The sequence below is a fragment of the Corticium candelabrum genome, chromosome 15, assembly GCF_963422355.1.
Source record: "Corticium candelabrum chromosome 15, ooCorCand1.1, whole genome shotgun sequence".
Taxonomy (NCBI): domain Eukaryota; kingdom Metazoa; phylum Porifera; class Homoscleromorpha; order Homosclerophorida; family Plakinidae; genus Corticium; species Corticium candelabrum.
In genome coordinates this window covers 5,491,616-5,506,072 of record NC_085099.1, presented here as the reverse complement: position 1 = coordinate 5,506,072, position 14,457 = coordinate 5,491,616, and the positions used below count along the sequence as shown (strand labels likewise).

Sequence of the window (14,457 nt, the reverse complement as noted above, 5' to 3'; positions counted from 1 at the left end):
GTTACTAGTTGTGTGTTGACTTGTAATGGGCTGAACTGTGTTGCTGTATTTCTGTCGTATTTCTCTTTACGAGATATCCATTGTTTGTACAGGACTTTGCAAACATGCACAACTCATACGCATCCTCATCGATGTAGTGACATATATCCATGGTGTGAATTTGCATTTGAGAAGGCAAAATGTACAAAGTTTGTGTCCATGTGAATGGTTTCCAAAAATCAGATGTTGAATAAAAAAGTTTGTAGGACAACAGTTGTTGAATATATTGGCAAAATAAGATTGTATTTTACTATATCATTGTTGTACTGCATCTTGTCTTGATTTGTCACCGGCACCAGCAATACGGAATTTCATGCAGAACGTGTGATATGTGTTGTTCATGAGTGATGAACGAAGTTGTTGGAAGAAACGAAGGTACTGCTGAAGGTTGTGCCTGCCAAATATCAATACAAAATATCAATAATGAAACTATCAGTGGTCATGAAATGAGGAGTGTCCATACTTCATCAGTAAAACACCTGCAAGCATTTCTTTTGTCTGTATCAAATGGTGAATATACGAATAACTGTACCCGTCCACAAGAGGCGTGAAGTCTCTTGCATACCTATGAGACACGAGATTGACAACGAATCGTAAGAACCAACAAAATGACAAACTTTTTATCATTCAGATCAACAAGCATTCTTGGTCTGTACTGATCATCTGCCTGCCGACAACCTGAGAACAGCATCAAAGCTAAACCTTTCTCGGTCAGATAGTAAGGGTACCTGGAAGGTCAAGGATAGTATGCAAATTCGTATACAGTACTACTCAACCTTGGCATTATCTGTATGAAGGATACGATGTGTCAAACAGGTCGACTCCACTTTCTACTGCATTGAGTATCTGATCTACGGCAATGAGCAAGAAGATGACATAAAGAACGTCCAACATTCTCGTACCACTTGCCAGGAGTTCTTGGACCGAAGAGAAGACGAGGCTTGTCTTCTGGAAGAATGTCCGTTGCTTTTGTCAGCACATCAGCAATATCGGTATCCACCATTTCGTTATAGTCTAGGCCTTCTATTATAAAGCCTAAATTTTCCACGACTCTAAATGGTCAAGTGGCTTAACAATGGTAGCAAAAATTGGACCTCCTACTGGTCGTTGTGTTGTTTCCTTAGCAGATCTCAATCTTTCCGATAACAAAGATGCTCCCTCGATGCTACCAAACGGTATTGCCGATTGCTTCTGTGCGCATAAAGGAATGCATAACAAGAGTACAGTTGTTGATAGCAGTGGACTTACTTGTCTCTCCTGGTGTTGTAATGTTTCATCAAGAAATCGAAGAGTTCTATCAACTGACTTACGAATTCTTTTTGGTGGCAAGGTGCCACCTACTGCAGGATCGGACAAGCACTGGAACCAGTCAGGTTGAAACGCATCTACAACCTCCATGTGAGACTCAAGAGTCAACTGAAATTAAAATCAAAAGTTATGTGTAGACACAATGTCAGCATACTAGAAAAGTCAGTGGGGTTGCCCAATATTTGAGGGCATGTCTGAATATGAATATTGTGTGTAAGGTCATTAACCCGAGGCGCGCATGTGCTAAGGTTCCAGTAATGTCTCTGTGGATAGACGGCCCAAGTGACCAACTGACAAATTGGAATGCAGTGCATGCACTCACTGTTATCACTGGTGCTAATTAGCATGCCAGTCAATGTAATGATTAGATGTCTTTGTATGTTATATGTAACAAATAGCTATGGGACTTGATAGTCCAACGTGTCAGTTTTAATTGGTGCAACTGATTAAATAAAATAAAATAATTAACACCAGCGATAACAATGGGCGCATGCGTGACTGCTGGACGTTGGTCATACAATTGGTCATTGGTTACAGCAGTATTGCATACTATAACCCTAGCGCATGCGCACCTCGGGTTAATTAAGACTTGGCTTATATCACCACCATTTACCCATATTAGCATTCTTATATACATCAACACCCCCGTCAACTTCTATTGTAGTACAGGTATCATTTCTGCATAAAACCTACCTTGTGTCGTCCACTGACTGTCCACACAGACACTGTTTTCTCTTCATTGTAACTAAAACGAGCAACATCGACAGCATCTTGGACAGCACAGAAGACAAGATAACCCTCAAGATACAACAAAATCCATTAATGCGTATATTAGATTTCAAAAATTTGTATATATCAAGTATGGATACGCATGCGTACTTCTAAACCAGCCAGTGCCCTAATTCCTCGTTGAAACAAATTTAAACATTGTACACCAGGCTTCTCACAGCATGTTGAGACATCGATTTTTGCCAGCTTTGGTATCAGAGATTCGTCTATCTCCGACAGCACGTCGGGAAGCAAATGAGGCACGGCGCAGCACCTCGTATACAACATGCAGCCAGGCGTCTCGACGACAACATTGTTGTACTGGATAGTACCACATCGTAGCTTCAAATAGGGCAGACTAGAGATGGACACATTCATTGGATATATCCGGGGTACATGCATATGTAGCTACAGTGTACTCGCGCTATCATTTCAAGATTTTTGTCTTTACAGTATAAAAGCAGCAGGAAGACTAGAGAAGACGACAGGAAGGAGGTGATAGAATGTCGTAGATTATTTAAAATTACGTAATTTGTAGTTGGACTTTCCTAGAAGTTGAATCTGACAATTTTTGTTGCAGTACAGTGTAATTCAATTAAAATAGCAAAGCTTACACTGATATGTAGTAGTCACTGCATGAAACAATGAACAGAAGAAATACAATCCATAGACATTGACTTTTCTTTTATAACAGAGCATATGACAAATACTAAACAATTTAATTTGTTTGCAACTGAATATATTTCAGTACATCTACAGAAACTATAACTCAGCTGCCTCTTCTTCAAATAGTGATATAAAAATTATAGACAACCTAATAACAGTACTGCAGCTATCGTTGTTATACACTGGAAGGCTGTAGAGACGTAAGACTGACATCGTTTCCATTTGCCACGATAGCAGCACACTCCGATATCCAGCATCACCAAAAAACAGACGCGTAAAACAAGGTGCCACAACAGCAAGTTCACATGGTACCCTCGATATTTGTGGATCCCTGCGACATTGTAATCTCCTGGTTGTGTTTGGATATACCAGATCAACAGCCCAAATAATAAAACATCCAGAGGAAGAGACAAATTTACCAGAAACCATGCCGAAGGACAGATGGCAAAAAAGTCGCAAGCTCTAAGGATCCTAATAGGAAAACTCTCAAATGACTCCCTTTCTGATACGCTTTGACATAAATACAATAAATATGATCCAAACGGATACATCAAAAGGATGATGATCAATCCAATAGCCCATTTCTTGCAGTTGTACCATGTATCTTTGTAAATTTCCCACTGCTGCAGGAATGGGCTCGATGACATGCCTAGACTGTCAGCCCACATATCCTTGTACATACACAGTTTTGTTTCGCAAGCAAATAGTGCCTGTCCAATTCCAATACAACTGAGTCCTATGAAAACCGTCAAAAAGTCCATAACCATAACTGTAACCACAGTAGAAGAGTCATGTCGATCCAGGAAACTGCAGCTGTCATAGACTGGATCGTAAAGGGCTCCCAGTAAGCACAAAGCAAGTGCCAAAATGAAACTGTGTACGACAGTTTGACATACAGCAATGAATAAAGCTTTTTCAATCATTCTTTCAGCCACTCGAATTGTATTATTGGCATTGACAGCGATGAGCTCTCTTGGCTGGTATAGTTTGTTGAGCACAGACCAAACTGTGTTGATATCACAGTATCGAAAACGAAGAACAAGGCTGCTGTTCATAGCTGTCGTCATTGCTTTGACTTTGATGATCATGAGCAAAGGAATACCTGTCTTTAAAGTCATCTCGACAAAAGTAAGGAAGAAACTGACAGTCGTGACAGAACTAGGACTGCACAAAAAAATTGGAGAATCTTGCAACTTGGAGTTTGAGGAATTCCATTTGTCCTCAGTCTCATATGTCTTGATGAATATGGTGACAATGAACTGGAAAGTCAGCAGAAGAATGGGAACAGTAAATTTGAATTTATTTGCCCTACAGAGAAAACGATGAACTGATAGGCGCCGGACATCAAATTCGTAATACAACGGTAAAGAAGGCACCTTAGGTACATCTACAACAAAGAAACAATGAGCATATGTATTTGCACATGATATCTAGATATTATCCATAAATAATCTATGAAGTACATAGTCACAAACTAATCTGCTTCTACAAATATAAACTATGAACCAATCTGCATACTAGTAACACATGGAACAGTGGCATTGTTGGGCCTTCAATACATGTATAAGACTTATACGTCCATGTCAATTGTCTAAAAGGTCATGGTCCACTCGGGCCCCTATTGTCTGACACGACACTGCATGAATGATGCCATTCGATCGCAATGAGCAGTACTATAGCAAAATTGATATTGTGTATTCTATTTTTCTGGAATTTAAGAAAGTGTAAGTAAACAAAATGAATAGTCCCAAAAACTACAATAACATCACCAATGCCAATATGGTTGCTATAAATCTAAATGTATATGTTACACAATGATAGTAGTTACAATGCATGCAGACACTAAATTGATAACTCAAATCACTGGCATTCTTCAACAATAGCAAGTACACTCCTTGTTATATCACTAGCAATAATTAATAAATAAGTCTGTCTGATTACAAGTGGAGAAGGTACATGCAGTGAGGGGATGCACACGGGTCAAGTTTTTAGGCCAACTAAAAAAGAATCAAGAATAATATCCAAACAATACTGAAACGCTTAACTTCAACATGTAGTAAACTGTTATCATAAGGTAGTGACCAAAATGTGGTTTAACAAGGAGTAGTAAGTTACTGCTCACAGCAATATTGTATGGTACAGTAGTAAGACTAAAGCTTACCTGCCTCTGGAAAGACAGCTGATGGTGACGAAAACTTGTACATTTGAACAGGTTCAAGGAAATGGGTAATTAGATCTGGCCACTTACTGCTAACTTCAGCGTTGAAGTAATCAGCTGTAGCTGTACCTCTCAGTTGTACAGGAACAATGCCAGTCTGAGTTAGCCGAACACACAGGACTTGAAGTTTTCCTGATTCAAATCTTGGCTCGATTGAGTGAAAAAGTATTTTATCAAGTGGTGATTGTAAAGTGCCAGGTTGAGATGGCACAACCACAATAGTTCCAAAGCAGGAGTCCATAATACTATCAGATGTCTTGGACAGCATTTTACCCAACTCTAACGTTGGATCAATTAGGTCTTGAGAATCTACATTCCCATTTGTAAGAGTCATTTTGTCACATGAAGTAATCCCATTTGTTTTAAGAATTGGGATTATCTTGTTATTGACGAAGTTCACAGACATATCATCTGTGTGATTGTGACCAATGAAAACCTTTCTTGTCGATTCATTTCTGCTGACAGTGCTGATCTGTCCTGACTTTGTTTTCACATTCACAACCAATCTCTTTTTTGAAGTTCTGCTGTCTATAGTCACAATGTTTTGACAACAATAGATGAAATAACAATAATGTCATATTTTAGGATTAGTTATTAACCTTGATGCCTTTTGTTGAAAATGCGGTGATATTTTCTACTGGGGTTTCTCCTACTGCATGAGGAAGATCTCATTGAAGAAAGTCCTCGAACACACTTTCGCAATTTTGATGTCACCTATACAAACAACAGATTTCCATTTTGAATATACCTTCCTTCAACTGCAACTATTGAGTACTTCATTAGATACTGGCTACTTCTACACGAACATATTAGTACTTTGCTTCTCCTGGAAGGTCGTGGACGTGGTGGGTCTGCAAGTAAAGCATCAAGACGAGTGATGATAGCTTGTGGATCCTTCTTAATGCATGTGATAGATGTAAGGTGCTCTAATTCTTGAGGAATTGCAGCTGCATCTTTTGTAATGATGACAGGAACTAAACAACAAAATTCAGGACATTTTATTGACCTGCTGAGAGCAACTGATAGTAGTCTCGATGCTTGTGAACAGTCTTTAAATTTGTGTGAAATGATCACTAGAATGATAGTGCTTTTATAGATGACATCTGCTGCACTCTCTATCCAACATGAACCAGGCTTGAGCTTATTCGACGTCGAGCATGAAATTTTCCTTTTCTCAATTTCCTTCTCTAAAAATTGACTGGCCCATTGTGCCTTGCATTCGTCAGCACGGGCAATGATAAATACCCGATGGTTTCGTTCTAATAAAACAATACATAATACATGTGGTGCAAACTGTATTCAAAGTGCAGTTTTATTGTCTATCCATTTTTATTATTATTAAACACTCACACAAGTAAGATACTGAAAGTCTTGATAACTCTAATTTAAGCACAGACCAATCAAAATGTGCTTTTAGCAACAATATGGTCTGCTCTCTATTGTATGGCAGCAGCCAATCAGCATTCAGTATGCTTGCAAGTGCCTTTCAAGCATTGCTGTGTTAATTAACACAGCAAAATCACTGAATGAATTTGATCATGAGGTCTGGGGTTCATATATCAAGTGCGACGGCAGAGCTACATTTTTGGATATTTCTCTTTCCTGTTGTTAATTAAAGAAACTAATTCAGGTGATTTTACCCATTATCCCCAAGTTTCAAGAAGGGATGTCCTGTAGATTTAGTATTATCCTTACTAAAAAGAAGGAAGAAAAACAACATTAATTTACCATGCCCCTATACTTGACAATCATTTTGTACATTGGCTTTGTAAAACAAAAAGTACTCCAACATAGACCAAGTCTTACAATTCTCATTACACCATTTTAGGCTTTTCCTACAGATGTGGAAATTTGGTCATGTCCCAAACCTGGGCAACACAGTGTAGTCAGACCATTTCCCTCTCCTTTCTCTTCTATTTCCGGTTGAAGGGAAGAGTTAGGTTAGAGGATCTACATACAGGGTATCCCAGGGCTGACGAAGCCACAGCGGCTGCAGCGGCCATGGCTGCCCCTCTTTCCGAAACTCCGGCTTTAGCTTTATCTATTCCTGCACACTTCCGGTCATGCACGTAGATGATTAAATAGAATAATATATTTAGGGATTTACCTAGGTGTTTCATTGTGTTCAGTTTGAAGTTACAAAGGAATTATCTGCATTTACCTGAAAGACCGCTACTTCGTAGCATTGGACGATTGCTCTCACATCATACAACCTTGTCTGATGCAGCAACTTTGCACATGCTCAATATTGATGCATGTGTCATGGCATTGCCCACCGTGCGATCGAGTGTTGAGGATGAGCTTCTTATATTGGCAAAGTACTCCAACCCTTAACTTAAACTTTAAATTTCCCAAACACCAGTTCGGCAAGAAGTCAAGCTTACGAAAACAACATACTAAAGTAAATTCTTAGTACATGTGTAGCAAGCACTAGTCACTATTAGAGGCCAGTCACTTTTAACTGTCCTGGGGGTCGGGCGTTTTGCTGGGGGCATAAAAATTTTCTAAGAAGTAGGCAGGGGTCACAATATTTTAGAGAATTATGTCTTGAGGGTTACAATTTTTAGAAGCCTTTTCAGTTCTAGAGACGACAAAATGCAGCTCGTGGCCTAGCAGACAAGCACCTTATCTCAATACTTAATTAAGAAAACTGGTGTGTGTGTGTATGTGTGTGTGGTGCAATAGCTCAGTTGGTTAGAGATTCCATGGAGTGATTACATCCGAGACCTTGCAGGGTTGCAGGTTCAAGTCACAGTGATGGCGAGCAATGGCATAAATTTCCTTGAGCAAGAAATCCAATTGCCTCTCTCGACTCACAAAGTCGATGGACACTGGGGTCCTGGTGGGACTTCAAAGTCGCTGCTCCTGCGAGTACCTGGCCAGGCTCCAGGAGATTGTTTAGCATGGCCCGTAGAACCCAGCCATCATCTGGCTGGGGGGCGTAACCGTACTGAACGGCAGCTCCTTATCCATTTTCCATTTGCATGTGTGTGTGTGTGTGTGTGTGTGTGTGTGTGTGTGTGTGTGTGTGTGTGTGTGTGTGTGTGTGTGTGTGTGTGTGTGTGTGTTTGTGTTGCATCTTAGTATATTAATTACATCTGTTACATCTGTTAGTAGAAAGTCACATCAAATAGCTGAGTAAAAGAAGCATTGCAGGAAGGACTTGAGAAACCTAGCAGAGATGCTAGAGTTTCTGACGAAAGCGATCATGAAGGATCTGAAGACAGTGATGTAGGGTCGGAAAGTCAATCTGATAATATATCCGATGAAGAGGTGTTGGACGTGCTAGAAGATGCAGAGAAACAAGTGAAGACAAGAAAGAACTTGTATAGCTTCTGTATCTCGCTACTAGTAGGTCTGGACATACTATGCAGTCTTCGTGAAAATTGCGCTTTGTTGACTTTTACTAAGACTTGTGTGGTGCAATCCGTGTGGTGCAATCCGTGGAACTACATGTTTGTTTCTGACTCATGATCAGTAGTGGGGTCATAGTTTTTTTTGACTTTTCTAGGTTGGGTCACGATTCTAATACATTGCTATAAGCAGGGGTCATGGGTAGCATGTAGGATTTATCCCATAAAATGCCCCCCGGACAGTTAAAAGTGACAGGTCCCTTAGTGCTTGCAGCAGATCCAGCTCTCAGACACAGTAGTAGAACAACTCTACAGTATTGCTATAACTCATAGCTCTATCCCAGGTAGACTAACAATCTACCAAGTAATGGGACTTAGACAACCCTCATGATGTCATACTAACATGCCTTAGTGCAATGCTAAGGTAAACATACACCTAAATTACTCGTGCTATACATTCCTCCCTCTTTAGTATGAATAACCTGCATCGTCACAGAGCTGATCTAAGACTGTAGGAATTAGACAAGCTAGTAGAACAAGCACCTGTTTATCCTTCCCCTGTTGGCAGAAGTGGCAGAGCAAAATTGATACAGAATGCCTTCATAGACGGCCAGCTTGTTCCACATCTTGCGATAAGCAATCAACTTAGAATGAGATCTCCATCACCCTGTAAGCCAAGGGACGTCCTGGGAATTGAGCCAAGACTTTTGAAATTACTGGATCTTTCGCTTGCGTGTCACATATTCATGATAAGACCAACTAGGTGTCATTCCCACTGCAGCTAAGTCTTCTTGAACAGCTCCAACAGGCACCATGATCTCTTCAAAATTAAGACTTATCAAGCGTCGAATGATGACTGGACATATTTACAGAAGGTGGTTGATGTCTGGACAATGCATCAGCATTGGTGTGTTGTTTGCCAGGTTGGTGGTGGATAGACCACTCATACTCGCTTAGGAGAAGTATCCAACGAACCCATCGACCCCCTAGGCTCTCTCAAATGGACTTCAGCCATGTCAGTGGACAATGCTCAGTGACAAGTGCCGTCCATACAGATACAGATAAGGCCTGAATTATTGACTGCCCAAACTAAGGCCAGTGCCTCATTTTTGATAGTAGACTAATTTTTCTCACTCTTGTGTAGGACTCGACTAGCATAGGCAATCACTCTCTGTTTGTGGTATTGAATTTGAGAGAGAAGTGCTCTCCGCCCTGTATCACTCGTGTCTGTTGCCAGAAGGAATTCAACCTCAAACCGAGAAAATGCCAAAAATAGGAGGCGATGCCAACTTCTGCTGAAGTGTGCAGAATGAATGGTCACTGTCCTCTGTCCAAGCGAGGGGTTTGTTCTGGCTTTGTTACTGCAGCTGAAATAATTAGGCTGCTACGAATGAAAGTCCTGATATAAATCGACAATTATAGCAAGCTAATCCCAGGAAGCTGTGTAATTGCAGATGCTGACTCTGGTCTTGGGTACTCTGTTACTGCCTTTATTTTTTCAGGGTCAGGTTCTAATCCTTTTTGGAAAAAAATTGGCGAAATCTTCCAAAATGACTATATTTAAATTTTGACAAGTTATATTTTGGTGATTTGCAAAGTTGGTGAACGTATGACGTCACTTCATCTGCTACATGTGATGTGTGTCTGGCGTTGCGAGGCTAGAAGTGAACGTGAAAACGGATGCTGTACACAACCGGGAGCATGGAGTCATTGGAGACTTACGAAGTTCCAAGCTGCATTCAGAGAAGTAATCTAGTGGGCCCATTTTCCGCAACATACTTGCCAATCTGAACTTTTACTTCTGCTGTATACTCGTAGTTTGTACGACACGACAGCACCCTTCAGACATAACGTGACTTACGCCGTCGTTGGCTCGCTCCACTTCTGCTTGCGACAGCGAGGATGAAGCACACTGTAGAAAGAGCAGGGTGTTCAAAGTCTTTGCGCTGATAGTATCTGTGGGGTGCCATTTTGTCATTCAGCCGTGCACATGCACAACGAAGCTAAACTAAAATAGTATTGACGCTTTCTATATATTTTGGCGATTCACTCTTAAATCGCCAAAATGAAACTGTCACCAAAATTTCTCGTTCTATGGTATGTTCTAAGTACTTCATCAAGGATTGAGCAAATACGCATTTCTTTGGTTTCAGCTTTAGTGCTCCCTCTCTCTTAGTCTTTGGAAGACTATTATAGTACTCTTGTCAATTTCTTGATGTGTTCTCTAAATGTAGAGAAAAACACAATGATATCATCAAGATAAATACAGCAGTGGTCTCACTGTAAGCCGGCTAGAACATATTCCATTAATCGTTGAAAGTGGATGGTGCATTACAAAGTCTGAAGGGAATGACTTGAAAAGTAAAACGAACCTGTGGTGTTGTGAAGGCAGTCTTCTCCTTGTCCTCTTCACGGAAGTCCACCTGCCAATAGCCACTTGCCAAATCCAATGTTGAGAAGTATGCTGCTCTGCCCAAGGAATCGAAGGTTTCATCCACTCGTGGAAGCGAGTATGCATCCTTTGTGGTAATTGCATTCAGGCCTCTGTAGTCAACACACACAAAGCGATGACTTCCAGCTTTCTGCTTGACTGATTATCTTGTTTTGCAACATTTCATCTCTCTGGTTCTACATCACATTCTCCATCACAGGTTTCAGGTAGTGAGGTATCCGATGTGGCTGATACTTGAAGGGGCGTCTTCCAGATGTAGGTATGTGATGTTTCACAATATCGATGCTTTCCGAGAACAACTGCCTGTTTTGCAATAGCGTCTGCTCCAGTACTCCTTTCTCTTCTGGACTAGGTCTTGTTTCTGCGCAGTTGAACTGGCTGAGAAAGGATGCATGTGATTACTCACAACTTACAAATACACTGGGCAGTCACTAGCTGCTAATGGTGTATTAGACAGACTAAGACTGTTCTACGTATTCCAATTCTCCTACCACTGTTCCCTTCTCAATACGGTTGGGGCCTTGGAGGAACATCAAATGTACTGGTACACCCTATTTTTAGGCAAATATATGTGACTACCACTCTAGCCGCATGTGTTTCTGTTTTGTAGTCACCAATTCGTTATCAGGTTCTAGCATGGCAGCTCCTGTGAGGTGAGTTCCATTGTTATTAATTAACGATGACAACCACACACTCCGTTCCTGTTGTCAAAACATGTTCCTCTAAGACAAGGCTACAAGATTAATCACCTACCACATACTGACCTAACTAATTCCACTGATCCCTCAATCTAGCTAGTTCATCCTACTGTTTTTCAAATTCACAATCATTCCATGACTAGCCAAGAAGCCTGACAGCAAGATAGCCCTGTCTGGGTTTTCACAACCAGGAAGCCGTGTGGGGCCTTTTAAGAACCTAAAGCCACAATTAGGTCAATCTTGCCTAGTGCTATCAATGGGTTGCGATTGACAGCACATGACATAATACTTTCAGAACATAGATGTATTGTCTTGCCTTTCCCAAACAAGCGCGGGACTAAGAAATAAAACACTTGGATGGAACTCCATCCACAGTCCCCTCTAGTATGTGTGTTAGGAAGTGCATCAACCCGTTGATTTGCTACTAGTGATCAGTTGGCTCGCTTGACTGCTGGAATGTTCTATTACTATTACTAGGACGTTCTTGTCTTGCATAAACACCACCATTGATTGGACTGTGTAAGGCTGATTGTTTCCTTGACCACCCTAAATTGGAGTGGGCCCTTAGCCACAATGACGTTGGCGGTGACCCATCTGGCCACAAAGATAGCAAAGCCCAATCTGTTTGGACAAGACAACAAGAGACACTATTCTACTGCCTCCAGCACATAAACATACATCTAAATTACTCACACTACACATGTGTGTGTTCTTAGAGCTAATCATAAAGTACATTCTGATGAGCTACTTAAAGTTGTAAGTCCTCCTGCTAAATTGCTGCTTGTAGCATTCAATAAATTACGCCCCTTTAACATGCCTCAGGCTGCTCCACTCCACTTCGGGGGCCCTGTAACGTGCGATACATACATTTAGCACTCGATCACTCTCTGGTCTACTGGTAAGATGTTGCCAATGGCTTCATATCTGGAATGAGGAATATCTCAGATAAACAGTACAACAGGTGACATTTGCAACATAAGATTCTTGCAACTATTGTTAGCTAGCACACCCTTGTTACCAAAACAAAGTATAGCCATGCCGGCATACTTGTAGCCCTTTCACACAAGCTCTTTTCCAAGCCGAGCCGAGCCGAGCTGAGCCAACCCGTGCCAGAGAGTCGAGCCATCTGCCGTTCATGCACCGTTCGGAAAAAGCGAGCCAGCTCACCTAGCAAGTGTGTCTCTTGCAACGCACGCTAGCCACGTACGGTCACGTGTACACCAGACATGCTCGCATTACATGGTACGAGAAGTTTGGCTATGTGAGAATGATGCAAGAGTGAGGGTCTGGCTACGTGAGACTACATGCAGTTCGGTAGTTGGTTGCCGTTCACACTGTGAATGCGAGCTGAGTCGAGCCAAACCGTGCTGGCATGGTAGTTTGAGGTGGACCATTCCAGCATGGCTCGGCTCAGCATGGCTCGGCTTGGTCCACGTTCACACAGCGTTTCAAAAGCAAGCCAACCTGTGCTGACTTAAGTGTTGGCCCTGTGTAGCGCGTTGAGATTACACCCGTGCTGAGATTGTATTTTACAGTCTGCGCATGCTCAGCGACTATTCGTAAGTCAACATTCAGTGTGCTGAGATTGTTCACTCTTTCAGGTATCATTACATTGACCATAGTTTGTTTCTTGGATATGTCATAGGTGTGTACATACACTCGAATTTCTTAGCTTGTGAAGCTGATGGATGATTTCAAGCAAATTACGCCCTAGAATTGCAGCTTGTGCATAATTCAGAGCAAGTTTAGTCGCTTGCATGGCATACTGAGAATGTAAGGTCTAATTTGCGCATGCATAAACAATCTCCCCACAGTTACAATGGGCTATTCCATTTAAACTCCAAGCAATGGGTATGGATGAGCTCACTTTTTAAACCCTCTCCCCCTCAGAAATCACGACTTAGTCACATGTCTCTCCCATTTGGAATAATGTCTACCTCATGTGCCCCTTAGAAAGAAATGCATGTGTGCTTGCAATCCGGTATCTATGACTACAGATCTTATTAAATTAAATCCATATCTCCCTCTCTCCCCCTTGGAAAACGTCATATACCCCTTTGAAAAATGTTGTCACACCCTTTTGGAACTCATCACACCCTTTTGGAACTCATCACACCCTTTTGGAAAACGTCATCACATATACTCCTTTTTTGCACACTAATATTGGAAAATGTTATCCAGAACCTCCTGCCAGATTTAGGCACGTGACAGCGGTTACAAGTGCTCGTGAAGGGTAGTGCGCACTAGCTAGAACAAATCTACTGTACAGCCCGTGTCTTGCGGATTGCACCGGTCAGAAAACTAAAGTGAATGTAATATGTGTAAGTCGAAGTCTCTAGGCATTCACCTCACCTTGCAAAACTTCAAAACGATTGTTAATTAATTCGAAGAGTCTGCTCCTCCGGAGTACAAGTCATCGTTTGCTACGTCTGAGAACGTGAAGCAACCTTCGAAACAAGCAAACGTTAACGTTCGGGCGACACCTCGCTAGACTCCAAGTTGCTCTCCCACCCGACGTTGCTCTTACACTCGAGCTGACAGAACTTTCCCCTAATGGACTTCGCTTCTCTTCTTGACGTTGAACTTCTATATGCTATTACAACAAAATAGTATATACGTATTTCTTAGTTCTTCAGCTTGGTGAGCCAACGCACTAAAAAAGTCAAGAAATCCTACCAATTAGACAACGAATGGAAATGCATGATGCTCATAGACGCACAGTTAACTCTGTGCGATACAGTCCACCCCTTGCTGCGCGCGTAGAGACGAAAAAGACAACGTTAGGGTAGCAGATCGCTGCTGCCTGTCCAATCACGTACGGGATTCCCGTAGAGACAGGAGACTGAAAACACTCACGTGAATAATATAAGGTTACCGTGAGATGTAGAATGACGCGAAGACGTGCATTCCGCGAGCATCTCATCAGTTTGCTGCACTCGACAGCGAATGTCCTCG

The 14,457-nt window shown here is 41.6% G+C and overlaps 2 protein-coding genes across 2 annotated transcripts; both read right to left on the bottom strand.

The window, feature by feature from the left end:
- Window positions 1-137: 137 nt before the first annotated feature.
- LOC134191385 (queuine tRNA-ribosyltransferase accessory subunit 2-like) lies at window positions 138-2,501 on the bottom strand. Its single transcript, XM_062659998.1, has 9 exons — window positions 2,227-2,501; window positions 2,041-2,145; window positions 1,288-1,455; window positions 1,134-1,230; window positions 949-1,074; window positions 842-890; window positions 657-767; window positions 503-604; window positions 138-433 (listed from the first exon to the last, which is right to left on the bottom strand). The coding sequence occupies exons 1-9, from the start codon at window positions 2,491-2,493 to the stop codon at window positions 295-297; spliced, it is 1,164 nt and encodes a 387-aa protein (XP_062515982.1). The 5' UTR covers window positions 2,494-2,501; the 3' UTR covers window positions 138-294.
- A 415-nt stretch (window positions 2,502-2,916) lies between these two features.
- LOC134191384 (uncharacterized) lies at window positions 2,917-13,928 on the bottom strand. Its single transcript, XM_062659997.1, has 5 exons — window positions 13,855-13,928; window positions 5,816-6,258; window positions 5,599-5,713; window positions 4,943-5,527; window positions 2,917-4,168 (listed from the first exon to the last, which is right to left on the bottom strand). The coding sequence occupies exons 3-5, from the start codon at window positions 5,669-5,671 to the stop codon at window positions 2,919-2,921; spliced, it is 1,908 nt and encodes a 635-aa protein (XP_062515981.1). The 5' UTR covers window positions 5,672-5,713; window positions 5,816-6,258; window positions 13,855-13,928; the 3' UTR covers window positions 2,917-2,918.
- Window positions 13,929-14,457: the final 529 nt, after the last annotated feature.

Coding starts and splice junctions, on each gene's coding strand:
- LOC134191385 (XM_062659998.1), bottom strand. CDS start 2,493: ATGAATGTGTCCATCTCTAGTCTGCCCTATTTGAAGCTACGATGTGGT. Junction 1,456..2,040: donor CAGTCAGTGGACGACACAAG/GTAGGTTTTATG, acceptor TTTTAATTTCAG/TTGACTCTTGAGTCTCACAT. Junction 768..841: donor GTCGACCTGTTTGACACATC/GTATCCTTCATA, acceptor TTGACCTTCCAG/GTACCCTTACTATCTGACCG.
- LOC134191384 (XM_062659997.1), bottom strand. CDS start 5,671: ATGAGATCTTCCTCATGCAGTAGGAGAAACCCCAGTAGAAAATATCAC. Junction 5,528..5,598: donor TTTCAACAAAAGGCATCAAG/GTTAATAACTAA, acceptor TTGTGACTATAG/ACAGCAGAACTTCAAAAAAG. Junction 4,169..4,942: donor AGCTGTCTTTCCAGAGGCAG/GTAAGCTTTAGT, acceptor TCTTTGTTGTAG/ATGTACCTAAGGTGCCTTCT.